Source organism: Ciconia boyciana, chromosome 10 (assembly GCF_034638445.1).
Source record: "Ciconia boyciana chromosome 10, ASM3463844v1, whole genome shotgun sequence".
Classification (NCBI taxonomy): domain Eukaryota; kingdom Metazoa; phylum Chordata; class Aves; order Ciconiiformes; family Ciconiidae; genus Ciconia; species Ciconia boyciana.
Window position 1 is genome coordinate 2,550,367 of NC_132943.1, and position 24,607 is coordinate 2,574,973.

General features: G+C 41.9%; 2 protein-coding genes across 3 annotated transcripts in view; both read right to left on the reverse strand.

The window, feature by feature from the left end:
* The window catches only part of RIF1 (replication timing regulatory factor 1), a 37,247-nt gene extending 32,992 nt beyond the window's left edge, over positions 1-4,255 (reverse strand). For both annotated transcript variants that reach the window (XM_072874056.1, XM_072874054.1), the window contains exons 1-3: positions 4,016-4,255; positions 2,517-2,595; positions 1,737-1,833 (exon numbers count right to left, since the gene is read on the reverse strand). In XM_072874056.1, the coding sequence (XP_072730157.1) occupies positions 1,737-1,833; positions 2,517-2,595; positions 4,016-4,122 (283 nt within the window). In that variant the 5' untranslated portion in view covers positions 4,123-4,255. The remainder of the gene's footprint in view (positions 1-1,736; positions 1,834-2,516; positions 2,596-4,015) is intronic.
* A 1,728-nt stretch (positions 4,256-5,983) lies between these two features.
* Positions 5,984-19,419, reverse strand: TNFAIP6 (TNF alpha induced protein 6). The gene is made up of 6 exons (XM_072873997.1): positions 19,244-19,419; positions 13,197-13,334; positions 11,695-11,856; positions 9,273-9,501; positions 8,143-8,183; positions 5,984-6,999 (listed from the first exon to the last, which is right to left on the reverse strand). Exons 1-6 carry the CDS (start codon positions 19,335-19,337, stop codon positions 6,836-6,838), a joined length of 828 nt encoding a protein of 275 aa, XP_072730098.1. The 5' UTR covers positions 19,338-19,419; the 3' UTR covers positions 5,984-6,835.
* Between the last annotated feature and the right edge of the window lie 5,188 nt (positions 19,420-24,607).

Sequence of the window (24,607 nt, forward strand, 5' to 3'; positions counted from 1 at the left end):
CCTAAAAACACTACAGCTAAAGACTAAATATTTAATTATTCAAGACTTCCTGGATTTCAAGTGAATTTAGCAGCACTTTGTCTGGTCAACTTCACTGCTATACTGACATGTATACATTCATTTTAGGGTCAACAAGAAGCTTTATTATTAAAGAGCACAGTAAAGTTGTAACAGAGGTAACAGCGAGCTCATTACACAAAAAAGAATAAGGCTAACATAGGGCTTGCATGCAACCAGGAAGACAGATGGAGAAGTCATGTAGTCCTTTAAAACTCAAAACTACTGAAGCCTGACTTGTTACAAATCTGGGCTTTGTGGGTAAGTGATCTCGCTATCAGACAAACTTAAACTCACATACACTCCCTTCCTCAATTAAGGGTACATAAGCTTTTTGTCCTCCCTCCCTAACTCTCCAGTGTTTTCAGGACTTAATTATTTCTGAAGTCTGACATTCTCTAACAAAATTGACTGTAATATATCAACTGGTTAAAAAAAAAGTTATGGGGGAAAGGAAAGGAAAGGGACCACATAGACATTATTATAGATGCCTCATTCTCACAGGCTAAAGTCTGAGTAACAGGAAAGCAGGACACACCAGAAAATGAGTAGAAGAACTGAGAGAAAGAATCAATTTCAATAAACAGAATGTCAGAGTAACATGAAAAAATGCTCTCTGCACATCCATCCACACATATGATTTTGTTCAGTCTTGCCTGAAGTTAAGTTTCTGTCCAATAAAGGTCATTCCAGAACATTTGTCCAAGATTATTTAACGCTTCTCAGAAGAAGAAAAAGAAAGAATAATAATTGACAGTATGCCATTTGTTATTACCATTTGAAGAGTCACTATAGACTCTGGCACCATCAAGGCCACACAACAGCCAAATGATTATACGTTTCCTTCTGTGCCCACAAAAGGCTTAACCACTTTCCACCACCACACAACCTGTCTCTCTGACACACAGACAGACAGCTGACACTGAGCAGCTTCTGATCACATTACTGCAGCTGGATACACCTGACCCCTGCAACAAGTAACAGGCACCTTGCAAGGACCAGCCAACTTGGACATTAGCTCTCCCCTAGTAACAACACCCAGTGTTTTTACCTTGATGCACAACCTCAAGATCTCAGCACCAAGACCTTCTGTCAAAGGGATTTAGCACTTTCTAGGAATGCAGGTCATCAGGTTTTGGATTACTTTAAATTAGTTTAATTTGAAATATTTACCAGCACAATATTTGGGGTTGGACTAGATGACCTTTAAAGGCCCCTTCCAACCCAAACCATTCTGTGAGTCTATGATTTAATGTAACAACCAGGAATCACCAGGTAAAGGCTGGAAAACACTGAAAAGCACTACTACGCATACCCAAATTCCACAAGCAAAAAAAGCCATTCTTCATTCTTTTTCCACCTGGACATCTTTTTTCATTACTAATTCCACAAAACTAATTACAGTACCTAACTGCTACCAAAGCAATTAATGAAACTAGAAGTTAGTAAAACAGCATTAGCATAACAGCATGAAAAACACATTACAAGCTTTTTTGTACAAGATGGAATTAGTGAACTGATCACACCGCTCATACTAGAGCCAAAACCACTGCACCACTTGGAAACTGTAAACTTTGTCAAAATTAAAGTGTACGCTAACAAAGAAACAAAGAACAAACTCTGCTATATACACACACACACACAATTACCAGCACCCACACTGAAGTCTGTTTGCTTACCAGATAATTCAGATGTAATCTTTGGATTAAAAACGCAGAATCCTAATGCCTGTAATGCTGCATTACTTAGCTCTGAGTTTTGACTAGAAATGTGTGCCTGAAAAAAACCATATACATAAAGTCTCAGTTACAGAAGTAGCTGTGAAGTACTGTCTTAAGACCAAAGCTTCTGCTCAAAGAAGAGAGCGCTGTCAAAAAGCAAACACTTGATGCAAAATACACCCATGTAGGAAAGCCTTCCTGATTACATACACTCCAAACCAATAAAACAATTTGAGGTTCTGAAGACAGTTTTGTTCTCTGTAATTTAGACATCTTTTCTGAAGTAAGTTCTAAACATCCAAAGTTCTTTACTTCTTCGCTTGTTATGTACTATCACTTGACTCTCCAATTGTTTTTAAATATCTAAAACAGAAGGGAAAAAAAGATGGCTAAGAACAGTCTTTACATTAATCTTCCAAAAAAGTTTGACATTTACTGCATATTCCAATTCCCTGAAGCGTTTCTAAAGGCAGACAGAACACACCGTATCTCTTCTGGCTGGAAGATCAGCTTTGACTGCATAACACTGCCTGAACACACCCAAGACCCTGTATTTTATTTTTTCTGCAGCAATTTCTAGTAACGTTGTATTTTGCCAACAAACCCTTACTGCTATGTCACTAGCTTGAATTCTTATTAACTGAACTCAACTTCAAGTTTTACAATGGCCACTGACCTTGACCACCTAAACATATCTTTGTTCACTGAAGTGTAGAAAATTGAATGGAAAAGACATACCTTAAACACTTTGCAAAGCTGAGGAAAGCGTCTTCTGACATCTGCAGTGAATTCTTTGCCTTCCTCACCCGTCAAGCGACTTTAGGGAGCAGAAGGGAAAACAAGCAATATTCAGAGGTTAAACATGTTAAAATTGACATAACTTTAAACTTCTAATACACAATTCATTAGCTAATATGGAACCATTTCTTTCCTTAGAAAGCTAAAACACAACACTGAGAAATTAAAGAGCAAAAATGCCAGTCACCACACAGTTAGTCTGACATATCAGTAAAATAGTGTATTATACAGTACACACATCCCAGTACACTGGAAAAAGTCAAGTGACTAATGACCCATTTTGTGCTTATGGAGCATAAAAAACACAGTAAGGGCTTTCATTTTTTGTCAACTTTTACAAAAACATTAAAAGTTAATATGCCAACTTTAAATGGCTGCTGAAAATTAAATAAACTTTCCACAGAAATATAAGAGCTTAAAAAGCACATTCCTCAAAAGTAATTCTAGAATGCAGGCTCCCCACTCCAGGAAAATCTAGGTTTGACAACTAGCAGCGATGACTGCACATATGTGAAGAACACCCATACAGAAAAGCTATACTTACCCTATAAAACGTTAACAACTGTTTTCACATAGCAAAAAACCAACCATATTACGTGCAATCATCCAGAAGGCAACTTGAGAGATCTGTTGTTGCTTAATACTATCTTTAAGTTAGGACGGGGTTTTTTGTCAGTTTTTACTAGAAACCTGCATAATCTTATAGCGTGATCCCTATCACTGACACCGGAGCAGTTACAGCTTTAGAAGTTACTACAGAACTGAAAGACAGGAACTCAAGGGAGATACTGATGGAAAGAGATAATGCCTTTGCATATGCTAACAAATTCGAAAGATCCAGGTAAAAGCAGCACTTTTAAGATTAAGAAGCACATTCCATAAAGAAATGCAACTAAGGCAGGATCATTCCAAAACCCGAAAACCACCCCAAACCCCAACCTTTCTAATCATACAGTTGAGGCGCAAGTCTTCTTTCAGTAGGAAAAAAGTTTTATTTCCCAACATTCCTTCACCCACCTCCGCAGCTTCCCCAGGAAATGTGAAAGGAGAGGCTCTTGGATGAGCAGACCCCAGCAGACGCCCTCCCTCCCGCCTTCCCTCCTCCAGGCCCGCAGGCTTTCCCGCGATCCCCAGCCGGCGGCCACGCAGCCCCAAGCCTTGCAGCTCTCCCCAGCCGCCCGAACTGCGGGCCGGGCAGAGGCTTCCCTCCCTGCTCCGCCGCGGCAGCAGCGGCTACCCGGGGCTCGCTCCCCCTGCCCCCGGCCGGGCCGGGCCTGCACACCGCCCCCCTGCCCCCGGACGGCACCGCCGCCCCCACAGCGCTGGCGGGGAGCCACGCAGGCCCAGGGCGGCCGCCGCCCCCTCAGGCGGCGCCGGCCTCCCCGCTCCCCTCACGCTACCCCCGCGGCCGTGAGGAGACGGCCGCGGCCCGCACTCACTTGACGATAGTGAGGTGCGCGTCGGTGAGCTCCCCCGGCGGGGCGGCTGGGTCCTCCAGGGTCTCCAGCAGGGGCTGCAGGCTGGAGCAGGCGGCGGGAGCGCTCATGGTGCGGCGGGGCGGGGGCCGAGCGTCCTGCGCGGGCGAGCGAGCGGGCGGGCGGGCAGCCCAGTGCCGCAGCCCCGAGCCCAGCCGCCGTCGGCCCCGCGCCGTCTCCCGGGCTAAGATGGCGGCGCGCGGGACTGGCGGCGCGCGGGCCCGGGCTGCGCCGGCCCAGCCAATGGGAGCGCGGGGAGGCGGGGCCGGCGGCCGAGCCGGAGGACATCGAGCGGCGCCACGCGGTTTCTCCGCGCGCTGCGGAGCGCGGAGCGATGGATCACTTCCCGCGCCTTGCCGGCACCGTCCCGCGGCGGGCGCCGCCCCTCGCCGCCGATTGGCGGCGGGCGCCCCGGGGGCGGGGAACCGCGAGGGGCTGTCGTCTCTGCTCTGTCACCTCAGGTGGTCGCTGCCTTGGCCGCACCTGGGCTGTGCGCGTTCGGCCCTCCCAGAAGCCCCTTCAGTCTACAAATCATTCATTTGTGACTGGAAAATGATCTCTAGACCTCCTAGAGCTGCTCAGCTGTTACAGTTGAGCTCCAGAAACCTACCTGCAGAAACCTGAAATTCCTTAAGACCGGATATGTGGGTCAGCACTATGAAACGTGTAGCCCCGCAGGCGTTTGCAGTTGGTTTTTTTGATGGCCATTTATGGGGGGTCCCTGAGTAGGTGTGGGGTTTCCGAATGGCGGCGAAAAGTGAGTGCAACAGAAAGTGCCTGGAGTCTTCACTCCCCGCCATGGCTGCAGCAGCAAGTGCTGCCCAACATCCACCGCCATTGTCTCCGGGTGGGAGACGTTAGCACTTAGCTGTGCACGGTATATCCCACCTCGTGGTAAAGCCACTGAGAGGGGACAAGTGATGGATGTGTGAATTTAGAGTGTTTGTGGGTGTAATATGAAATAGTGGCAGAGGCAGCAAATCTGAAGTGTGGAGAAACCCATTTCCTCAGGGACAGAGATAGGCCTGAGCAGTAATGATAATGGCTGAGTCTTTTCTTAGTCACCCGCAGGGCTTCATAGTGGCGTCAGAGATGCTTAGCAGGAGTGCCTGTTCTGGAAAAAAACTCTTCCCCAAACAGCGTCACCCTTCTGGCTCCATGGGGGCTTCCAGACAGGCAGATATTTCCTGTACACCCCTTGGTTCTGATCTGTATCAGTGCAAGACCTGTTGCTTCTCAATTAAAGAAACGACAAAAAAAAAAACCAAACCAACAAAAAATCACCCTGGGTCATAAACAAAATGTTAACAGTTCTCTTTGTGGGTTTTCCTTATTAACAAACACTTTTGCTGATCTTTGAGAACTGGAATGACATTTTGCAACAGGAGGATTGAACAGGTGTATTCAGTCCACTAGCTGGCAGGATTAAAAAGCCCCAGTAGATTTTAGGTGCAGCTTGATCCCATTAACCCCAGTGATACGAACTTTATTTTCTGGTGCTCACGTGAAGCATGAATAAAATGTTGGAAATGACAGGGAGAGAAGCTGCAGTGCTAGCTGCAACATTGTTCTCCAGTGCAGCCAGGAAGCAGGATTATATTCCCAGTGAAATTACAACAATAAAAGCTCAAAGATGAAATAAATTTAAAGAACTGAGAATTAGAATAAATAAAGCAAAGATGGGTCTGATTAGCTTAAGATTCTCCTCCTCTTGTGCAAAACTCTTTCTGAGGAATGCACAATTCGCCAAACCAAAATAATTGACAGGAAGATTCTCAGTGGGCATTAGACTTCAGCAGATCTGGGGTCAGGAAAACATTCAGAGCAAAAGAAAGAAATTCTTCAAACTTATTTACTGCTTGAAATAAAGAAAAAGGTTTCAAAGTCCTCAAAGTTCTCAAGAAATAAAAATAATTCATTGGAAACTCAGGACATGATTAAAACAGAGGTAGCTTTAATGCTGCTTCAGACTGAGGAATTTAAACTGAAGTTAAAAACATATGGAGAATGATTTATGTTCATCACTTCAAAATAGTACAGTCTTCTTAAAACCCGTGTAAACAACATACAGCATCTCAACAGTATCTTCTGAACGGATTTGCTGGTACTTGGTTAGCAATTTCTTCTGATGCTTCATCTCATCAGTTTTATTACCATTACCAAGTTGTTGATTTTATTCTTTACTAAGTGAAATCAGAGAAGTAAAAGAACTTGAACATCTCTTCTCTGGATGATGTCATCTCCCTGACAAAATTCATTGAGCAGTTTCTGACATCTGACAACAAAATTAGGACGATAATATAATTGACTCTGTGCTGTTCATGCTGCTTCCCAGTCTTTTGACTTCAGACAACTACATGGCTGGCTGCTAGGCCATCCACAAGATGAATTTATGTATCTTAAAAATAAGTTTACTCTAAAGGAAAATAAGGATAGAACAGCATATTAAATTTAAAAAGAATTGGAACGGTCACACAAAAAGTTTGTTCAAATGGTGCAAGAAGTGAGGAGAAGGAGCAGTTTATATAGAAAAATAATCTTTAAATCTTTGGTAACAATGAATTCTTCAGATTTTTACAGTACTTGTAACCTAAAAATAGTCTTCTATTACTCATGTAAGTATATTTTATAATTTATTTCCTAGTATACTTTATTAACAAAACTTATATAAAAGCAGAAAACAAAAAGTCAGAAAGTTATGAAGAAAATGTCTTATCTGAAGAAACAGATATCCAAATTGGCTTCTAAAACATGTTCCTTAATGAGTGTATCTCATTACTCTGCTCACATAATACCAAATTTTCCAGATAAGAAATTTGGTTTTCCTGGGGATGTTGTATTCTTTCCATCACTTGACTTTGAAGGCATGTCCATAGTAATATATCTAATTTGAAAACCACCAGCAGTCACTGAGGCATCTGTCAAAAACTTCAAGGTCATAACGTTGCCTGGGACAAGAAAAAGAAAAACAAAGGTTACGTTTTCGGGTGGCATAAAAATGTGATATTTCAGAGTTATTTTTAAAAAGTGCTCTTTCTTGCTTGCTTCTGAGATCTTTAGAGCAATCCACCTGGTCTGTCTACTTCCGAGCTGTGGCCTGGGAGGGTTATAGTTCCATTAGCCCCACGGAAAAACAGGTAGATTTTCATCAGTTTTCTTTGTCTGCAGAGCCCAGAGGTTGATAAAGTTTTGCTGTACCCAGTGCTTTCTGCAAAGCATTTCTGCTTCTTTAAAATGCTGCTCTGCTTCACTCTACCTGTGAAATGTCATGCTTCACGTGTGAGACACATCTGACACAGAGCCTCGTGGATCTCTAGGTGACACAGGGGTGAGGTTGCTACATCACTCTCCCGTGAGTGTCGTCTGCTCATCTCCACCAGGCCCGTGTAAACTGGGAGATGAGGGATGGCACAATTCAACTTTTTTGTTCTCTTTCTGCTGATTACAGCTGTGGGCTGGCGTGTGGTAGCGTGAGTTTCTGCACATAGGCATCCCAGGGAATAGATATCCATAGGCTATCCCAGGGAACACGGCTGCTTCCTCGCACAGGTAGCCCGCGTGACATCTGTGCTACAGCAGCATTGCGATGCTTGAGCAAAGAGAGGTAAAAGTGGCTTTGATGGACATGTAATCAGACCTTGAGCTGCTGTTTAAACGCACACACAGAATAATGTCTATAACCAGCTTTGGAACTGTTCTTGGAGTCCTTCCTCTTGAAATGGGAAAAACTGGGGTGTGAAGGTTGTGCGCAAAGGTAGGGCTGGGTTACCGATTGCAGATCTGCTGTATAAAGACGCCTGTGTGAAAACTCCTTCACGTGCGTAGGTGTACTGCCTCTGTAAGGCCAGCAGGATGCACTCTGGTTATCTTCTAACCAGACTTTCTTTCTTTTACCTTTATTTAGAAGTAACCGCATTGATGAAAGAGCACGCTGGCGGTTTTGAGTAGCCGTTTATGACATGCCGGCCATGAAGCAGCGATTGTGTCTTTGGACATCTTTACCATATATTATTAGGAAGTAGGGACAAAAGGTGATTTTGGTTGATTTTTTTTTTTTTTTTTTTTTACCATAAAGAGTGCAAATACATTACCTGTGCTAATAATATCGTCTGGCAGCTCATCTCCACAAAACCTGGAAAAAAAATATGAATGGTCATGACTAAATGACAAATGCCATACAAATATGCCATACCCCTGCTATATGGGGACCTACACTGAACGGTGGCTCTCCGGCTGTACTCTCCTTTGGAGCTGTGGCTCATGGGGCTAAACTGGTTATAGGTATTCAGTGTATGTAATTCCCCTCTATATGTTAAAGCATTTGCCTAAAGGGTTTTTGTCATTATCTTACAGTAAGGTTTAGGGGAAGGGAAAAATGCAGGAAACATTTTTTAATATATGCAGGAAGTAAATGGTGCAAAACAAGAAAAAGAGCAATTTAACATGGCATTAAGGAAAAGAACAATGGCCCAAGGCTAAGAAAGGAAGAACATTGTGAAGGAAAACATCTGAAATTATCTGTAAAGGCAAAACAAATGGACTACATCCTTGCTTTGCTACACATGATTTGTAGAGAGGATGTGAAAAGTGGCAAGAATTGGGAAGTGTTTTTTATCACTTTTTCTGGTTTATTTTTTGTTCTGGAAAATTGAGGTACTTCATACTAAAATATGACTGCTAAAGGACAAGCAAAAATATGACATCGAAGAAAAGAAAGTGAGAATTAAGCAAAGAGGGAAACTAAATCTAGTAAGAGAGATGATACGTAACACTTGTTCTGTTCTGATTTTGTTAGAAAACATTTTACTTCTGTAGCAAATAGTAACTTAAATACATTTTTGCTAACAGTTTAATGCCCCACCTCCTTCCTTTCAATTAAAGCAAATACAAAATACCATTTGAGATTGCTCAGAGTTCTTCCTGTAAAATGATAGAGAATTAAGATAAGCAGCTAACTAAAAAGTCTTGCAGCTTTCTTTCATGTAATTTAACAAAGCAGAAAAGGGCAAAGCGCAATTCTCTGAAGCTCTTTACAGGCCTGTGTTAATGACAGTAACGTAAATTGCCAGGAAAGATAAGTCAGGTACTATTGCTACAAGTATTATGGGCATATCAGAGGTGCTAATTGGATAAGGTAATACAGTGTTCTTCTGAAGTAACGTTCTGGGGAAAAAAATTAAATCATTTGCTTATTTGCATATTAAAGCTGGAATTGCTTTACCTGCCCACAAAGCCATTGATATCATCATAGCTATCATAGATTTCCAAGAAATCAGCCATGCAAGCAATGTCGTCTTCAACATCAAACTCCAGAAACTGTAGATGAATACGTTGTCCATACTTTACTCTAATATGCCAGTAGCAAATCTGCTCATTTTCATACTCATTTGGGTAGCCTGGTGACTTAAAAACATGTTTTGAATCTGTGAAGACTCCACCACATTCTTTTCCTAAGAGAGAAATAAAAACATCAGAGTTTAAGTATTCATTCTGGATATGGCTATGGTTGAAAACTTTGTGCACTTTGACCCAGCAGATCTGTAGAAAATCACATAGGAACACCCAGCATGATAGCACTTTTCACATATTTAAGCACTCAGTATTCACAAGAAATGTCAGTCATTCCTAGCTTTTGGGAGCAGATATTTTGGAAACAAGAGGCATGATACAAAACTCACTGAATTCAGAGGAAAAGCTTTCATTGAATTCAGTGGACTTTGGGACGGAGCTAGGGTGTTTTATGTAAAAGGCATTTGGGATTTCTGGCAATGTCAAACTGCAAGCTTTACAGCTGTACTTGCACGTCAGCCTGGCATTCAGTTTCATCCTTTCTTCTTCAAAAACCCCTTGAAAGTGTGTCTTCTACAAAAAAACTTATAAAGGCTAGTGATCACGTACATTGTGTTGTACTCCTTGTATTGCTGCAGGTCTTCATTCCCTTTGGAATGTCTCCTTTGGGACGAAAAACACTCATTCCGGTTTGATTCGGTGGCCATTTGAACTTTACCAGCTCCCCTGACAGTGGGACCAACCAATCTGGGGATTTCACACTGCCTGACTTTAGGATTTGTCAGAGTTCCCCAAGCTCAGACCTGGGGGACAGGAGGTACTTTCTAAGGGTGATTCAGGGCACGTGAGTTAGGAGCCTTAAGCTGGATAGTGTGATTAACTCTCTTAGTCTGTACATTGTCCATGAGTCCCATACTTTTCAGCTCCAGATCATTGCTAGGTTGGATGTACATTTCAAACATGCAAACAGTTCCACAAGTTCCTCTTGACGTCTTCAGCATCCTAGAGAAGACCATAGGCTCAGTTCAATCAGAGATTTGTCTTTGTTCCCCCAGGCTACTTGTCTCCCACCTGCAAACAGGCAGCTCTTGCCAGGCTTTCTAGCAGACTGTCCATTCCATCAAGCGTGAATACATACCCTTTTAATGGGAGAGACTCAAGTGTCTGCTGGGTGTTGGCAGTTCTGGTTTCCTTTTGTCCTCGAACCAAACAGTGCATTTGGAAAGTAACTACCTCTCAGCCCAGAGGAGAAGGCTGACAAAGTCGGGCTGACAGTTTACATGCAGTAATAATGCATGCAGTAGTCTCTCTTGCAGTTCCCGTTGTATGCTGAACATCTGTGAATGTCCCCCACCCCACAGAGCTATTCGATTAACAACTGTCCAGCTAACATAAACAAGCTCAAGCCCTGTGAGCGCAAACAAAATGTGCACAGCTGTACAGACGTCACGGACAACTCCAACTTTTGGCTCTGCCAGGCAGGGTAGTACACTTGGAGTCGTAGGAGAGCCAAGCAGTGCAGAAAGTTAAGCTTTGCTTTTCTTATTGGTGCCTACTTTTTCTGTCTTCCCTGCTACATGAAGTGATATCAAGCTAAACTGAAAGAGCGGCCATGTCAATATTTCAGTCATCTGCAGTGCAGTGAATAGCGGGGAATAGAGAGATGTCCCGCATCTGGCGAAGTCTTGTCTGTCGTGTTTGAACCGTGTCTCCAGATCTGCTTTGGAGATCCACTTGTCTCCATCTAGTTACACATGCACGCAGACACACACACAAGCTCTGCTGGAAGCTGGATCTGTCAGGTGTTTCAGTCCCAGACATGGCATGCATTTGCAAAAGTTGTTCTATCTCAGGCACAAGAAAGAAGGAATAAGGGTTAAGACTAAATTTAGCCTGTTCACAGGCAAAATACCTGGAAAGTGGTTCCCACGCTAGACACCTGAGATTAGTTACTTAAATGGAATTGTAGGCTAAATGTAAATACTCTGATACAAAACAACATTCACACATCATATTGGAAATATTACTTAACTTTGTCATCAACAACAGCATATAGTTACATTTTTAGTATCTGAAAGGACTTTGCTTAGGGCCAGTTATATACAGTACAGTGCAGTGCAGAGACACTGAGCTCCGAGCAAGCCACATCAGCTATAGGTAACAGCAGAGGGGGATTGGTGCAAGGCTACAAATAAATTTGTATCAATATGCCCCCTACGCCCCCCTTCTCAGACAGCATATTTAGGGTATTGAAGCTAACTCGTTCAGAGCCTGGGTGCCTTTGCACAGCCAGATAGCGTGGTGTGTAGTCATCATCTTAGACCCGAAGAGCAACGGGTAGTTTTTATACACACCGTTAGGGTTGTAGCAGTAGGCATCCCATCTCTCACTTCTGTTGAGGCGAATCCCATAATCAACAATACCAGTTTTTCCAAAGCCACAGTTGGCGCCAGCTTTTACTATGGGATAACCAACTCTGCCTTTTGCCATCCAGCCAGCAGCACACACATGGAAACCTGCAACGGGGAGAAAATGAGACATGGATGTCATAAATCAATCCTAGGCAAGAAACCTGGCTTTTTATTCAAGTAAGTAAAGTCTTACTCAAGCTGATCAATGACTTGGGTGTAATTGGCTTAACAGAAATTGAACTACAAGAAAGAACAGTACTTTGAGAGGATAATTTTAAATACAGAATATAAAATTGAATTGTGTTCTCCACAATATGATTATTGGTTCTTCATTTGAAAACAAAAACCAAATGCAGATGGACTATATAGTTTCCTGGGTAGTGAGTTTTAAGTGCTGTACCAGCATTTGTAATTAACTTACATATTGGATGAGTTACATAAGTGTGTTCTTTGTTTCCCTTTTGAAGTCATACAAATTTACTCAATCCTACCTCAAGAGTTTGCAGCATTAAGTTCTGAGAATGAATAAAATACTACATACAAAAGACAGCTAAGAAAGCAAAGTATTTACTTAAAATACTTTCAATTTAAATTTAAATACCTGAAATGCCTCAAGTATTTCTTGCCAAACAAAAAGATCCTGTTAATGCATTTTGTGGCTGAGAACTTAAAAACAATAGCCAAAGAATGCAATGTTATTCACTGTCTGGTAGAGACCAATTCAATGTTTTCAGCAAGACGAACTGGAACATATTTGTGGCGTCCTAGGACTGTGAGCTACTCAGAAGAGACAAAAGTACCCTTTTTACATGTGTGCTGGTGCTGAGAGCCAGCTTCTGACTCAACAGCATAGCCTGCAAATTTCTAGAGATATCTTCCATTGTTTTCCTAACGCTCTGAATGAATTAATAATTTATTATTAGGAATCAAATAGAAATACAGTAGAGCGCTTGCTCAGCTCTGCTTTTCACTCCAAGCACACCACTCGCTCTCTCTCAGAGCAAATATGGCTGGAATAAACATTATGAAAACGTCTTGATGGATGATATGAAAACTAGCAATGCACATTTACTATAGAAGCTCCCTTGGGATAAACGCCTTCCTCTGCAGCCCCCAGCAGCACCCAGGTGCTGTAGCTGGGGAGGAGCCGCTGCTCCCCAGCTCAGCCAGATGGCTTTCCACTGGGTGTTGCTGGTTGCGGGACCGTGCTGCACCCAGAGCTCAGGGGGATGCGTAGCGCTGTGTGCAGATGTTATCCCTGACAGCTCTGTAGGTAGCGCGGTCACGCTCTGTTACTGAGGGGGGAAATCGATGCAACTTGGGCAAAAATCCAGGGAGTTTACAAGTCTCGCAGTCCCAGAGTTCATAACATTCATGAAAATACAAGACTGGCAACATTAGGAATGAGCGATGTAAAAAGCAAACAGCCATGATTTTTTTCAAACCTATTTTTCTTGCCGCCTCCAGCTGCTGATACGTGGCTAGATGTCCTCCCTCGTATTCACAGACTGCTTTCGCTTCTGCATAGGTGAGCTGGTACTTCCCAGAGCGTGACTCCCTGTGATACACTCCAGCTGCTCGTTCTGTGGGACCAAAGCGATAAATGATTTCAGTATTGTATCTCAGGTGGCCCACCTTCCAGGGTGCTCTCACCGCCTCCAGCAGTTTCCCCAAGACCTGCACTTTGGGCTACTGACCAGGTGAGAAGAGAAACAAAATGTTCAGCTAGGAGCTGTGCCACTTGGAAAGTGTCAGGAAAATATGTCACTCCCAACCCAAAGGCATGTTTTTGCAACCCGAAGGTATGTTTTTGTTTGGGAGAAGTTTTGAACAACAGGGCTAGTCAGAGCTTGGTGAGTTTTTGAACAACAGAAAACCAACAAACACAGGGAAGGACTCCCCTAGGACTACTCAGAAGGCTGTAGTTATGGGAACGATCGGCTGGTGTCAGCATCACTAGTTCCGTGTATCCTATCTGGCTCAGGGGAAGCTCCTTCTGGATTGCTATCACAGCATACTTTTGGATCTAACTGTAAGTGCCTTTGTAGGATGAATCAGAGCTTTGTTTTGACTCTCCAGAGAAGTTAAATCAGAGCTACTTGGACAGAGGAGAGGCAGAAATTAAAGGGAATAAAAATGTGAAATAAAAATATCTGAGCTTGTGTCATAAAGGGCAGGACCAGAACAATCGCTGGCTGACATTTTTGCTGCACAGAAAATTAATACACTTTCTTCATTATTTTTTTCTTTGCTGTTGTAAGTACAAGATGAAGTGGCTTCCCAGGGAAACCTAGAAACTGTCAGTACAAGTTTTATAATCATTTCATGTTGCACTTGTCTGATGCCATATGTATAGAAATCTGTCTCAGAACCAATCTGCATATCTAATCTGAACAGCGTTTTTGTTTAGATCTTTCTTATATTTAGTATAATCTGAGAGAAATGGCTGTCTGTAGCTATCACTGGTCAACATGACTGAAAAATGACACAAAACAGGAAGCATTTTTTACAGTGGTTATTTGTACCATGGGAAAAAAAGAATGTCTTTTCTAGGGACATACTTAGAGTCAGTAGTTTTGGCTAGGTTAGGGTATTTTTTAAAAAAACCCATGGTCAGCACTGAATTGTGGTTAGCAATGGTGAGAACCCTTATTAGATACAGAATGATGTTTGCCAATGTAGTTTTTGGACCCACAGTCACTGGCCTTGCGCCCAGTGAAGTAAATGATTTTGCTGACAGTAGGCTCAGAAGACTGAGAGCTGCTTCCTGTAACATCACTGGGAATGTCACTGGCATGGGCATAGGATAGCATATATTCCGTGGAAAAATCTTTCCGAAGAAGGCAGTTCCATTGCAAAGAAGAATCACAACAACTAACAGCTGTGGAATAATGGTAAGCTATACTAAAAAAACCCCAAAACTATTTTAATTACAAATTTATTAACAGGAAGTATTACTTTTCATTCACTCAATAGTCTATCATGTCTAACCTGATAAATCCGCCCACTGCTTCTCTACAGTATGATTGCATTGGATTCAGTACGCATGAATTGAAAATCTGAGTACTACAGAAAATAGCGCACCATTTAGCCTCACTGCACACTCAGGGGACAACCTGGAATTGACATTATTGATCGCTGCAGCTCATGGGGAAGTGAACTGAAAGGTGACTTGAAAAACACAGACTGTAGTCCTTGGGATTAGCTGAGCTGCCCCACCTAGACCGAGTCAAAGAGCAAGGGGCAGCTGAATTCTAAGGTTTGTCACCTTTGCAAAGGCGACCAGTCACAGCCAAAGCAAGAGCAGTCTTAAAGCATACTATTGTCAATGATGTTTGCTGGTGAAAGCCCCCATCGCTCTGGCAGCCACCTTTGCAAGACCCACCCTGTTCCTTCCCTGGAACTGCTGCTGGATGTACCACCAGGGATTCAGGGGGAATCGCCACTGCTCAGACTCATCACGCTTGGAGCTGGCAATAAAAACTTACCATTTTTAGTTGGTTTCCTGACTTTTTCACCTGTTTGTTTTCAAATCTTATATTGTTTTCAAATCTTATCCCTCAAAAGGTATCTATCCCCACTTATTGATGCTAAAATGTCACTATGGACAGGCATCATGTTTTGCAGAATATTGCTGGAAAGATCCGCTCTTCACAGTTTCTGCAAGGGCTGCTCTACCAACAGCAGCACCACTGACTCTTGGTGCAACGCCTTGGAGGGTGGTGTTATCCTGCCGAGAGCAATCACCCATCTGCATCTGTTACTCCTTTGTAACATGACAAAGGTAGCCTTTGGAAAGATAGAGCACACACAGGTACTCCACCAAGCTTTGAGATTTGATGCTGGCTGGGTGTGTCACAGTTTAAGGATGCAGTATTCCCTAACAGTATATCCTAATTAACTGGTCAGATCTTTCACTGGCATTTTTTCCCCTCCCTCTTAATTACATTAGGAGCTGTACGGAAAGATAAACTGCATCGGCAAAAACAGACCTAGGTCAAAGCATTGTACTTATTAACTATTAATATACATTTACATATGTATGTATATGTATATACATATATACACATATTCAAAGTCATGCATGAACACAAACACGCACAAATTACTATTAGTCATGGCCGTGTAGATAAACCTGCATGAAATTTTGTTTTTACTTGCAAGCACAAGCGCATGCCTACCACTGTAAATGCGGACCGTTCATATACCATGGGGCCGGCACTCCAGAGTACCTCCTGTCCCAGCCTCAGCTGGGCATCTTCTCTGATGGGGGATTCTGCCTGAAGGCTGCTCTCTTTATCTGACCTGCCTGAAATCTCCTCTTCCTGGACAACAGCGAGAACTTTCTGCAAAGTTCGTTCTTTCTTTGCCTGAAAACCTGCATATTGGGACTGTTCCCCCAGGGATTTCTCCACCCACTTTTCTTTGGTTCTTACTCAAAAGGCCATGGGTTACATGGCTGACAGGACATGTTTCTTCCAACTCACATTTCTTAAAATCTCTCCTTGAAGTCCAGGGGCAGCAGGATCCTGCAAGGACAGTGACCCTCTACTCACCCACAGCAGCAGGAGATGGTAAAATGTAGCCAATCTCTTCTGCACAAACACAACAAGCATGAAATATGGCCTAATAAAGGACCCTCAATATGCATGAGACAAATACTAAATGCTAAATAAAAATAAACATTTAACTTTTAAGCAGAGTACGGCTATGTAGAGTTACTGGCACAGGCCTCTGCTAACGCGCACAGTCATACTCTGGGTACTCCACCAAATGGGGTAGGTATGGTCCCTAAAGCGCCCTGACACACGGTGTGCAAGCGGGGATGAAATTCTGAACACAAAGAGTGCAGCAGACGTCCTGGGAAACCTACTTTGTGGCACTAAGAACTGGCACTCAAATAAGCGTATGAGCACATTTGGGCAAGACTGCTGCAATCCTCTCATCAGTTTACAATAAACCTTTGGCTATAATGTGCTTGTGTCAAAAATGAGCAACAATAAGATTGCATTCACACAAGAAAGACATTAACAGGAAGGTGATACAGTCAGCTGCAGCAGGACTGCATGCTTACTGAGAAAACAAAAGATGTTTTGTAACAAGAAAAAAGGTAAAAGACATGAGCATTTCTAGACTGGCATTAACTGAAGATTTTATATTTGTGCTAACGATTTGTTGAGGAAGAAAGGTAAAAGGGAAAGCTCCCTTCATTTTCAATTTGGTCTTGATAGTGCTTTATCAGAAGAAGAGGAGATAAGCAAAGCTCAGATGTCACTGCGCATTCCTAGGTTTTATTCAGGGGAGGGGGTCTTGCTTTAATGCTCCTGCACAGCGAGTATGAGGTCAGGGTTACTCGTTTTACTGTTCAAGTTACACTTTTTTTTTTAAATGCAAAGATGCATAAATTGGATGCCTGTGATTTTGCCAAATTTTTCTTCCTTTATAGATAATGTCACTGAATTCCATTGGTAATTCAATTAACTGCGTTTTGAGGTTTGTTTCAATAATTTTCTTGCTGTAGTTACACTAGATGGTGCATTTCTAAAGGAGCTTCAACAGAGTCCTGGAGATAAGAAAGCAGAGTGGTTATTTCAAAGTTGCACACTGTGCTTCCAGATTTTGTGTGTGTTTGTTTATTTAGAACAAGTCATCAGTTTTTACCCTATGGTTTATTTTTATTTACTCTCACAGTAAATACTAAAGGTGTAGCAAGACATAATTTCATTATGCATTCCAGTTAACACTCTGTTTCTTCATTTTAAAAATTAGAAATTTTTTTCTTCAAATTGACTTCAATTCGTAAAACTGCTTAAATGATCACTGTTACCACAAATTCACATTTATGTTGCAGAAGCCCCCCTAAAGGCTACATCCAGGGTGGCTGGTTGCAGCAGTCATGTGGATATACTAATATTTGCAAATAAAACACCCAGGACCCATTCTCTGTCCATGAGTGCAAGTGGCATGGTGCGTGCCTGAGCTCTCTTCCCCGTCATCAGGGCGGTCTCATCCAGGGATAGTCCGTGGCCCGGCTCTCCCTGGCACTGCACTCCAGTACTCTTTAGAAGACCACTGGCTGGCTGAGAGCAAAACCGTGCCAGGGAACACGAGAATGGTCAAACCCCAGACAGGACCTGTGCACGGCCATGTGCTGCTCACTGGTGCAGGGATAGCCTGTACGGGCTACAGATAAACAAGGGGCCTGACCCAGCAAGCCGCTTTGCTCTTTGCTCTGACCACATCCCTTCCATAAGAGAGTACCCATCACAGCCTGTATCAAACTCGACTTCTCTGCCCCTACTATCGGGGCTTAACACAGCCTCGGTCCGACTTGTCTTCTGTGTCTCCTTACTGTTATTCCAGCCAAGAATACAAGCTTTGCTTGTTTCTCACACAAACCTCTTCTCTGACATCCTTTTTTTTGAACAGCAGCCACTTGAGGTGGTGCATGAAGCTGCCAAGCTGTCCTCCCTTGGAGCTCTCCCCCACCTGAGCACCTTCAGCAACTATGGGACACAGCAGGCATGTTCCAAGTTTAGAAGGAAAGAGAATTCATTAAAAATGTGCAGTCAAATGGAAAACAATATAGATTGCTTCTCCTTCCCATTTATGTTCCTGTTAGTTTACACGGTCCTCTGAGAAGGGACTGGAGTCACGTGGTTGCTGCACCAGCTAATAGAGCCTGGCCCAATCCCTCATGAAACGTCTGAGCACAACACAAACGTGTACCTGCTACAGGAATTCTTTAAAATCCTTAAAGAAATACACAACATTCTAGAGAGGCTAAAGGAGCTTGTAAGTATTTGTCCATAAAATGGAGCACTCGGTGCATATTTTTGTTTTGGCATCCTTGATGTGACTATATTCTAAGTATGTTTTCCTGTTGTATTGGATAATTATAAAGATCTATAAAAGAACTCTAAGAGCTATTTAAACCCACTTGAGGCATAAGAAACTATTCCCATAGCATTTTTTATCTTTTGAAATCTTCTCTCCACTGTTTAATGATGTGAACAAACCAACAGCCAAAACATATACATTTCTGTACTTTCCTAGAAACCTAGGAAATATTATTGCTATTATTTCCAGATCATTTAGTTTCCTATGCAGGACCCCAGGCATTTGAAGTATGTTCATGCAGAAAGTAATTCATTCCTTTGGCAAATGTTTCTTTTCATACTCGTTTTCCTTCATTAGAAGCAACTGTTATTTAACGCTGTTTTCACTTTACCTCATGCTGTAGGACAATACATTCAGATGAAATATTCTGTAACTACTTTTTCCTGCACTTCAGAGAAACAGTAAAAACAGTAAGCTCACAAGGACAAAACTTACAGTCACTACTCAGATAAAATGATCACCAATTTCAATGCAGGATTTTGCTAATATTAATGCATGGCTCAATTTTGTATGGCTAGGTGCTCGTCGTTATACTGTTAGACAAACACAGTGACTTTTGCAGCAAAACATTAATGATTAAATTATTTCTTACCTAACCAAATAGAGTTATGCAGCACTCCGTCCTTGAATCCCCATGCTTGAGCCTTGTTCCACAGCAGGGCAGAAAAGAAAATTAGTGCAATCATCTCTTTCAAACTATTAGGCTGTAAATATTCCCTGTTAAAACACTCAGGGTAACCTCTGCTAGCAGCTGGCTAGATCCTATTGGAACATCTGCTAGCCAGATCTTAAATAGTGCTTTCAGCTGTGAGGTCAGCAAGCCTGCTCCAATTGTGCTTGCCGTAGTATTATTACACAATTAAATGTGATGTCTGCAGTCGTCCATGTGACTCACTTTTGGCTCTCTTGATTCCCAGTGTGTCCAAGAAACCATTCTATCCCTCACTACTGCAGCACACATGAACACTTTTCAAGCCAAAGTCTGTTCATTCTTCAGCACTCGCTGTCTTCAAATTCCACAAAACAATAAAACTAATAACCAGTCTATCTGCTTATAGTGTTGCTAGTCACATCATTTACAGGACCGAAGAGAATCACACATACTACCTCTCATTCTCATTTAAACATTCTGTTCTTTTGCATATAATTTGGATTTAATTTCACGGTGACCTAATCAATGAAAAAATGTAAGGAGACTATTTTGCATTGGCTATTTTAATTCAGTTTCCCTACACGGAATCTGTAATTGCAAGTCAAACTCCCAGATCAGCATAAAACTGCAAGTGTCAAAAACAGATGCTCTTTGTTCTGCAAGTGGGAAATAAAGCTAAAATCTTCCCCTCCAAACCACAGTTTAAAATCTGATTCATAGTGTGACAGCTGTCTGCTTGTCTTCCCTTCTGGTTGAAAATGAATACTGCAGCTGCTCCTTGTGGATGAGTGGGAGAGCAGAAAGAGGGAAAGATGAGAGTATGGAAAATGGTCTGGTGCTCCACACTCCTGAGCAGCCATTGGAAGACTCTGCTCTCCAGTTCTGATAACATTCATAACTTCTGAGTCAGGAGCTATAGAAAAAGATGTGCTCATGACCATGAACACAATCAAAATAAATGAAAAGGAAAGGGTGGAGGACTCTGTGCCTACTCAAAAATATTTTACATTGATGACTGTTGTACCAATGAGGAAGATATTCTTCATCACTCCAGTCTTAACATATAGTGCTGAATGCCTAGCTACATTGTATACACAGACACACACATGTATTCCTCCCACCTACGACTCAGACAGATACTGAAGGGGAGAGCTGTGGGGAAATGGAGTTGAGAGCGCGCCTTTCCCCTGCATCAGAGCAGCAAGGCACCTTCCACCAAAACACCAATGGCTTGACCTGTCACTCTTCAGCACTCACTGATGAGAGCAAACCCGTTCTTCCGATAAAGTTCACCTACGTGTACATTCCTGTTGTGCACACCCATGCCTTACCCATCCGAGTTTGAACCTTCGGTGTGCAGCAGTAGGTGTACAATGCATATATGTCTTCTCGCTCCTGACAAAGCTCACCTGCACTCCAATGTCAAGGCCTGGCACTGGGATTTTCCACTCAGGTATCCCAGAAAGATGATGACAGCCCACTGCCTCCCTCTGACCAGCCTGGGACATTCAGGGCTCAGTGGCTTATTGTCCTCTTTCCTGCCATGCTAGTGAGCTACCACAGAGCGGGATGCTGGGACCAGGGATGTTGCCTGCCAGTTTGTTCACCAGTCTCTACCACACTGATCGTCCCACCACACTGCTTGTCCCACCACACTTTACAGCTCCTCTGTCAGCAAAACAAGAAAGCACTCTAGAGTCTTGTCTCATTGCATAGAGGTACGAGCCCTACTCTGTTTCTTCTTTCTAGATTTGAGGATTGGTGCTTTATTTGTACTTGTTTTCTACTTTAATGCCCAATAGATAAGAGTCCAAGCTTTTGAATGAGACCTAATTCAACAATATTCTGTGAAAGCAGATTGGTGAAGTTTGTTGCTTTCTAAACATTAAAATCCAAGACATGTATCTGAGGTTACCTGGAACATGAGTTGTGAAGATGGCAGTATAAACTTTTGGGGTGGTGGTGAATGGAAGAGACAGCGCTGAGTGCATTGCTCTGGAGCATTCATTTCTCATTAGCTGAAGGAGACCGGCACTTAGCCTTTGCTGGCTGTGAGTTGTGACATATTCATGGTATCTTTTGGGAACCTAGAAACAATGAAGAGGCATGAGGGAAGGCATGGAAACCAAAGGAATGTGAAAATTCAACAGCAGTATCATTCACTGGTAATCTAAAAAGACAAATTACTGGTTCAGATGAAGAGAATCCTCTCAGACTGACGGTAAGATTTCTCCTTCTGAAAGAAGTATGATGTGGATGTCTTTCTCTGCACAGGACACCTTTTCTCTCTGCCATTCCATGCAAGTTCTCCTGGATGATACTGCAACATGAGTTGATAGCTTAATGATCTTCTATCAGAGCCAGATGCCTACACCACAGGGAATTGTTCTGTTCTGTGGCAGGCGGGTGCCAATCCCACAAGATCACAAAAATGTATTAATAGTGACTAACTCATAAAAGCAAGCAGTGCATACCAACTTGGAGAAGATTTGTAATAGACTACCATGCTGAAGTTCTTGAGAGAGACTCATGCAATAATGAATAAAAAAATACTTTTTACTGAAGTTAACTGTTAATGGTGAAAGGCCTCAGTTAGAAAAAGCAACTTAATAAATAAAGGACATAAAGTAACAAACAGTTCTAATAATGACAGTATCTGACAGCATCTCTCTTGATTTATACAAGGTCCAATGTCTGAATGAATATATTCATTCAATACGGAGGAACTGTAAGTCCAAAGAAATACAATGGCGTATGACTCATAGAGTCACAGAATAACTGAGGCTGTAAGGGATCATGAGAGGTCATCCAGTCTTGAAGGCAGGATTCAGATGTCCATCATAATATCCTCTGAACAATACCTCAAATGAATAAACTTCATCTTTGTTGGACGGTAGCAAAAGCTCTACAGGGTTCAGTACCTGTTTTATAGTGAAGAGTCATCGGGTATGGTGAATATTTTGATACCTAAGGAAACAACCTCATGTTTGCTACTGTGTTGCGTTAAGATTAGATGTATGCTCCAGATTCAGCCGAGGCATAAGTCTGTGCAACTTGCAGTGTCAATAAAATAACACATTCAGTCCTAGACATCTGTCTCCCAAGTAAGCTGGAAAGGAAAGTTTTCATCTGCAAATCCTAGCAGAATGTCTCACCAACAAGAAGATATTCCACAGCTGCACGTGGGCACTTTGAGACATTTATCTGACAGTATTTTCTTAAGTTTTCTTCCAAGTTTTCCACATTTAAATATATCCCAGACAAATCTTCTATAAAATGGGGGGGGGGGGGCTTTCCTTAACTCTTTACATACATACATATGTTAAGAAATACTGTTTGAGAGTTATTCTGTGGTTTTGATGAGCATTCAAAGTGAACACCTAACTTGGTAGTTCTCAAACTGTGGTGTGAAGCCCACAGTGATATAAAACTAATTGCAATGACAGAGAGAAAAAACAATCCAGTAGCTTAACGAATGAACCACTGAGGATGAAGGAATTTTTAAAAAATAACAGTAGTGTATGTGGGTCACGAATCTCTTTTGCATTAATTTAAATATTAAGCACCTACACTGTTCATTTTTCTTCTATTTATAAATGAATGAAAACAGTGAAAGTATTTATAGCTTTTGTATTCTAAGATGCGTACATTCCTGTTGGTGATATAGAATGTATTACAATTATATTGTTTATAGCTTTGAGAATGATACCAAAAATGATGTATTTAAATGGAAAAGCATGCAGTGACAGGCCTTTCCTTGGGAGTTTTTTTTGCAAGAAACTGTACTCTCATTCAGAAAAAATTACTTGGTGGAAAGTGTAGGAAAAAGGAGCGCAGGGAAAAAGATAGTGAAACAACTACAGCTAAGTTTTTCTTACAAGAAAAAACTAAAACAACTGATGTGAAAGGGGGGAATATGACAACACTGACTGAATTTACATTGTGGGAAACCTGAGAACAGAAGAGCTAAAGAAAGGAAAAAGTTAGCCCAACAGCAATACCATCCCATCCCATTCCACCCAGAGTTAAATTTAGGCTGAAAAGCAGAAGACAATTTCAAACCATAAGACCAGAGAAGTTTTAGAACAGCCAAATAAACAGAACACCTAACTCATTTTGAGATGAAGTTTGAGGAGGAGCTTGGATTTGATGTTCTTTGAAAGAAGGCCACTTCCAGTGCTATCTTATTTTTATCTCATTTTAAACAAATTTTATCTTATTTTAAACTTCTCTTTTTTTTCATGAACTGAGCTGTCAAGGTACAAGTTGAAGGACTGTCCCACACTCCAGGACCTCCATGAAGACCTTAAGAACCATCAGATCCCAACCATATGCTACATGGCAGAAATAATTACACCTGAATTACTCCTGGCAGATACTTGTGTAGCCCGTTTTTATGAACCTGCAGTGGTGGCAATTCCACAGCCTTCTAGTGCTTAACTCTTCCTAACACCTTAAATACCTTCCTTAACCAAAATATCTTGTATTAATTAAAAGCTTTCCTGCTGCAACTTTAGCCTATTTCTTCTTTTTGCTTCAGCAGATTAAAGTAACAGATTCTTTACCGCCTCTTTGTAGCAGGAAAGTTATGTTACAACTGTATCTTGCTTCAGGTCTCTCCTTAAAAATAAACAGGCTGTTCTTTTCATCTTTCCTGTAGGTCATATTTGCTAGATTCTTGATCATTCTTGTTCCTCTCCCCTGCACTCTTTCCAGGTGGCCTGCATCCTTCTTGAAGTGTCATGCCAGAACTAAACACAGTACTCCAACAAAAGAGTCTGAAGTGTCAGATAGCGCAGAGTTTGCATCATGTATTTTCCAGATGACATTTCGGTTTATACAAAATCCTAGTTTGACATTTGCTCTTAGTGAGATTTACTTTTAAAATAACAAGACAGGTTTTTAAAATACCTATTTCATTTAAAACGCCTTTGACAAGAAATGATTTAAGTATGAAAATGCATCCAAAATGAAAGAAACCAATGAGATTTGGTAGGCCTACCTGAGTATATTAACTTGCTTTTCCAATCTCTCTTTTCTTGTATGCTTTCTGTTTCAGTGAAGGCTGAAAAGTGTTACAGAAATGGTACAGAAAAGAGCTGATGAAACTCTTACATTTCTGTTTTGGACTAGTGAGAAACTCACTTCCCAATGAAGTTACAAAACAGGTTTTCTAAATTGTCACATTTATTGTACTTAAAGGAAAGACAGAAGGAATTTCTGATAAAATTTCCTAACTTTTTCTGTTCCCTATATGCTTCAGACGATGCAATTTTAGAAGAATTTTATAACATGAGAACTTAT

What these genes read in the sequence shown, in the direction of transcription:
- TNFAIP6 (XM_072873997.1), bottom strand. Translation starts at nt 19,337, where the DNA reads ATGATTGCACTAATTTTCTTTTCTGCCCTGCTGTGGAACAAGGCTCAA. An exon ending in CTACTGCTACAACCCTAACG is followed by an intron (nt 9,502 to 11,694) that starts GTGTGTATAAAA and finishes TTTCTCTCTTAG; the next exon opens with GAAAAGAATGTGGTGGAGTC. An exon ending in ATCAATGGCTTTGTGGGCAG is followed by an intron (nt 8,184 to 9,272) that starts GTAAAGCAATTC and finishes TTTTTTTTCCAG; the next exon opens with GTTTTGTGGAGATGAGCTGC.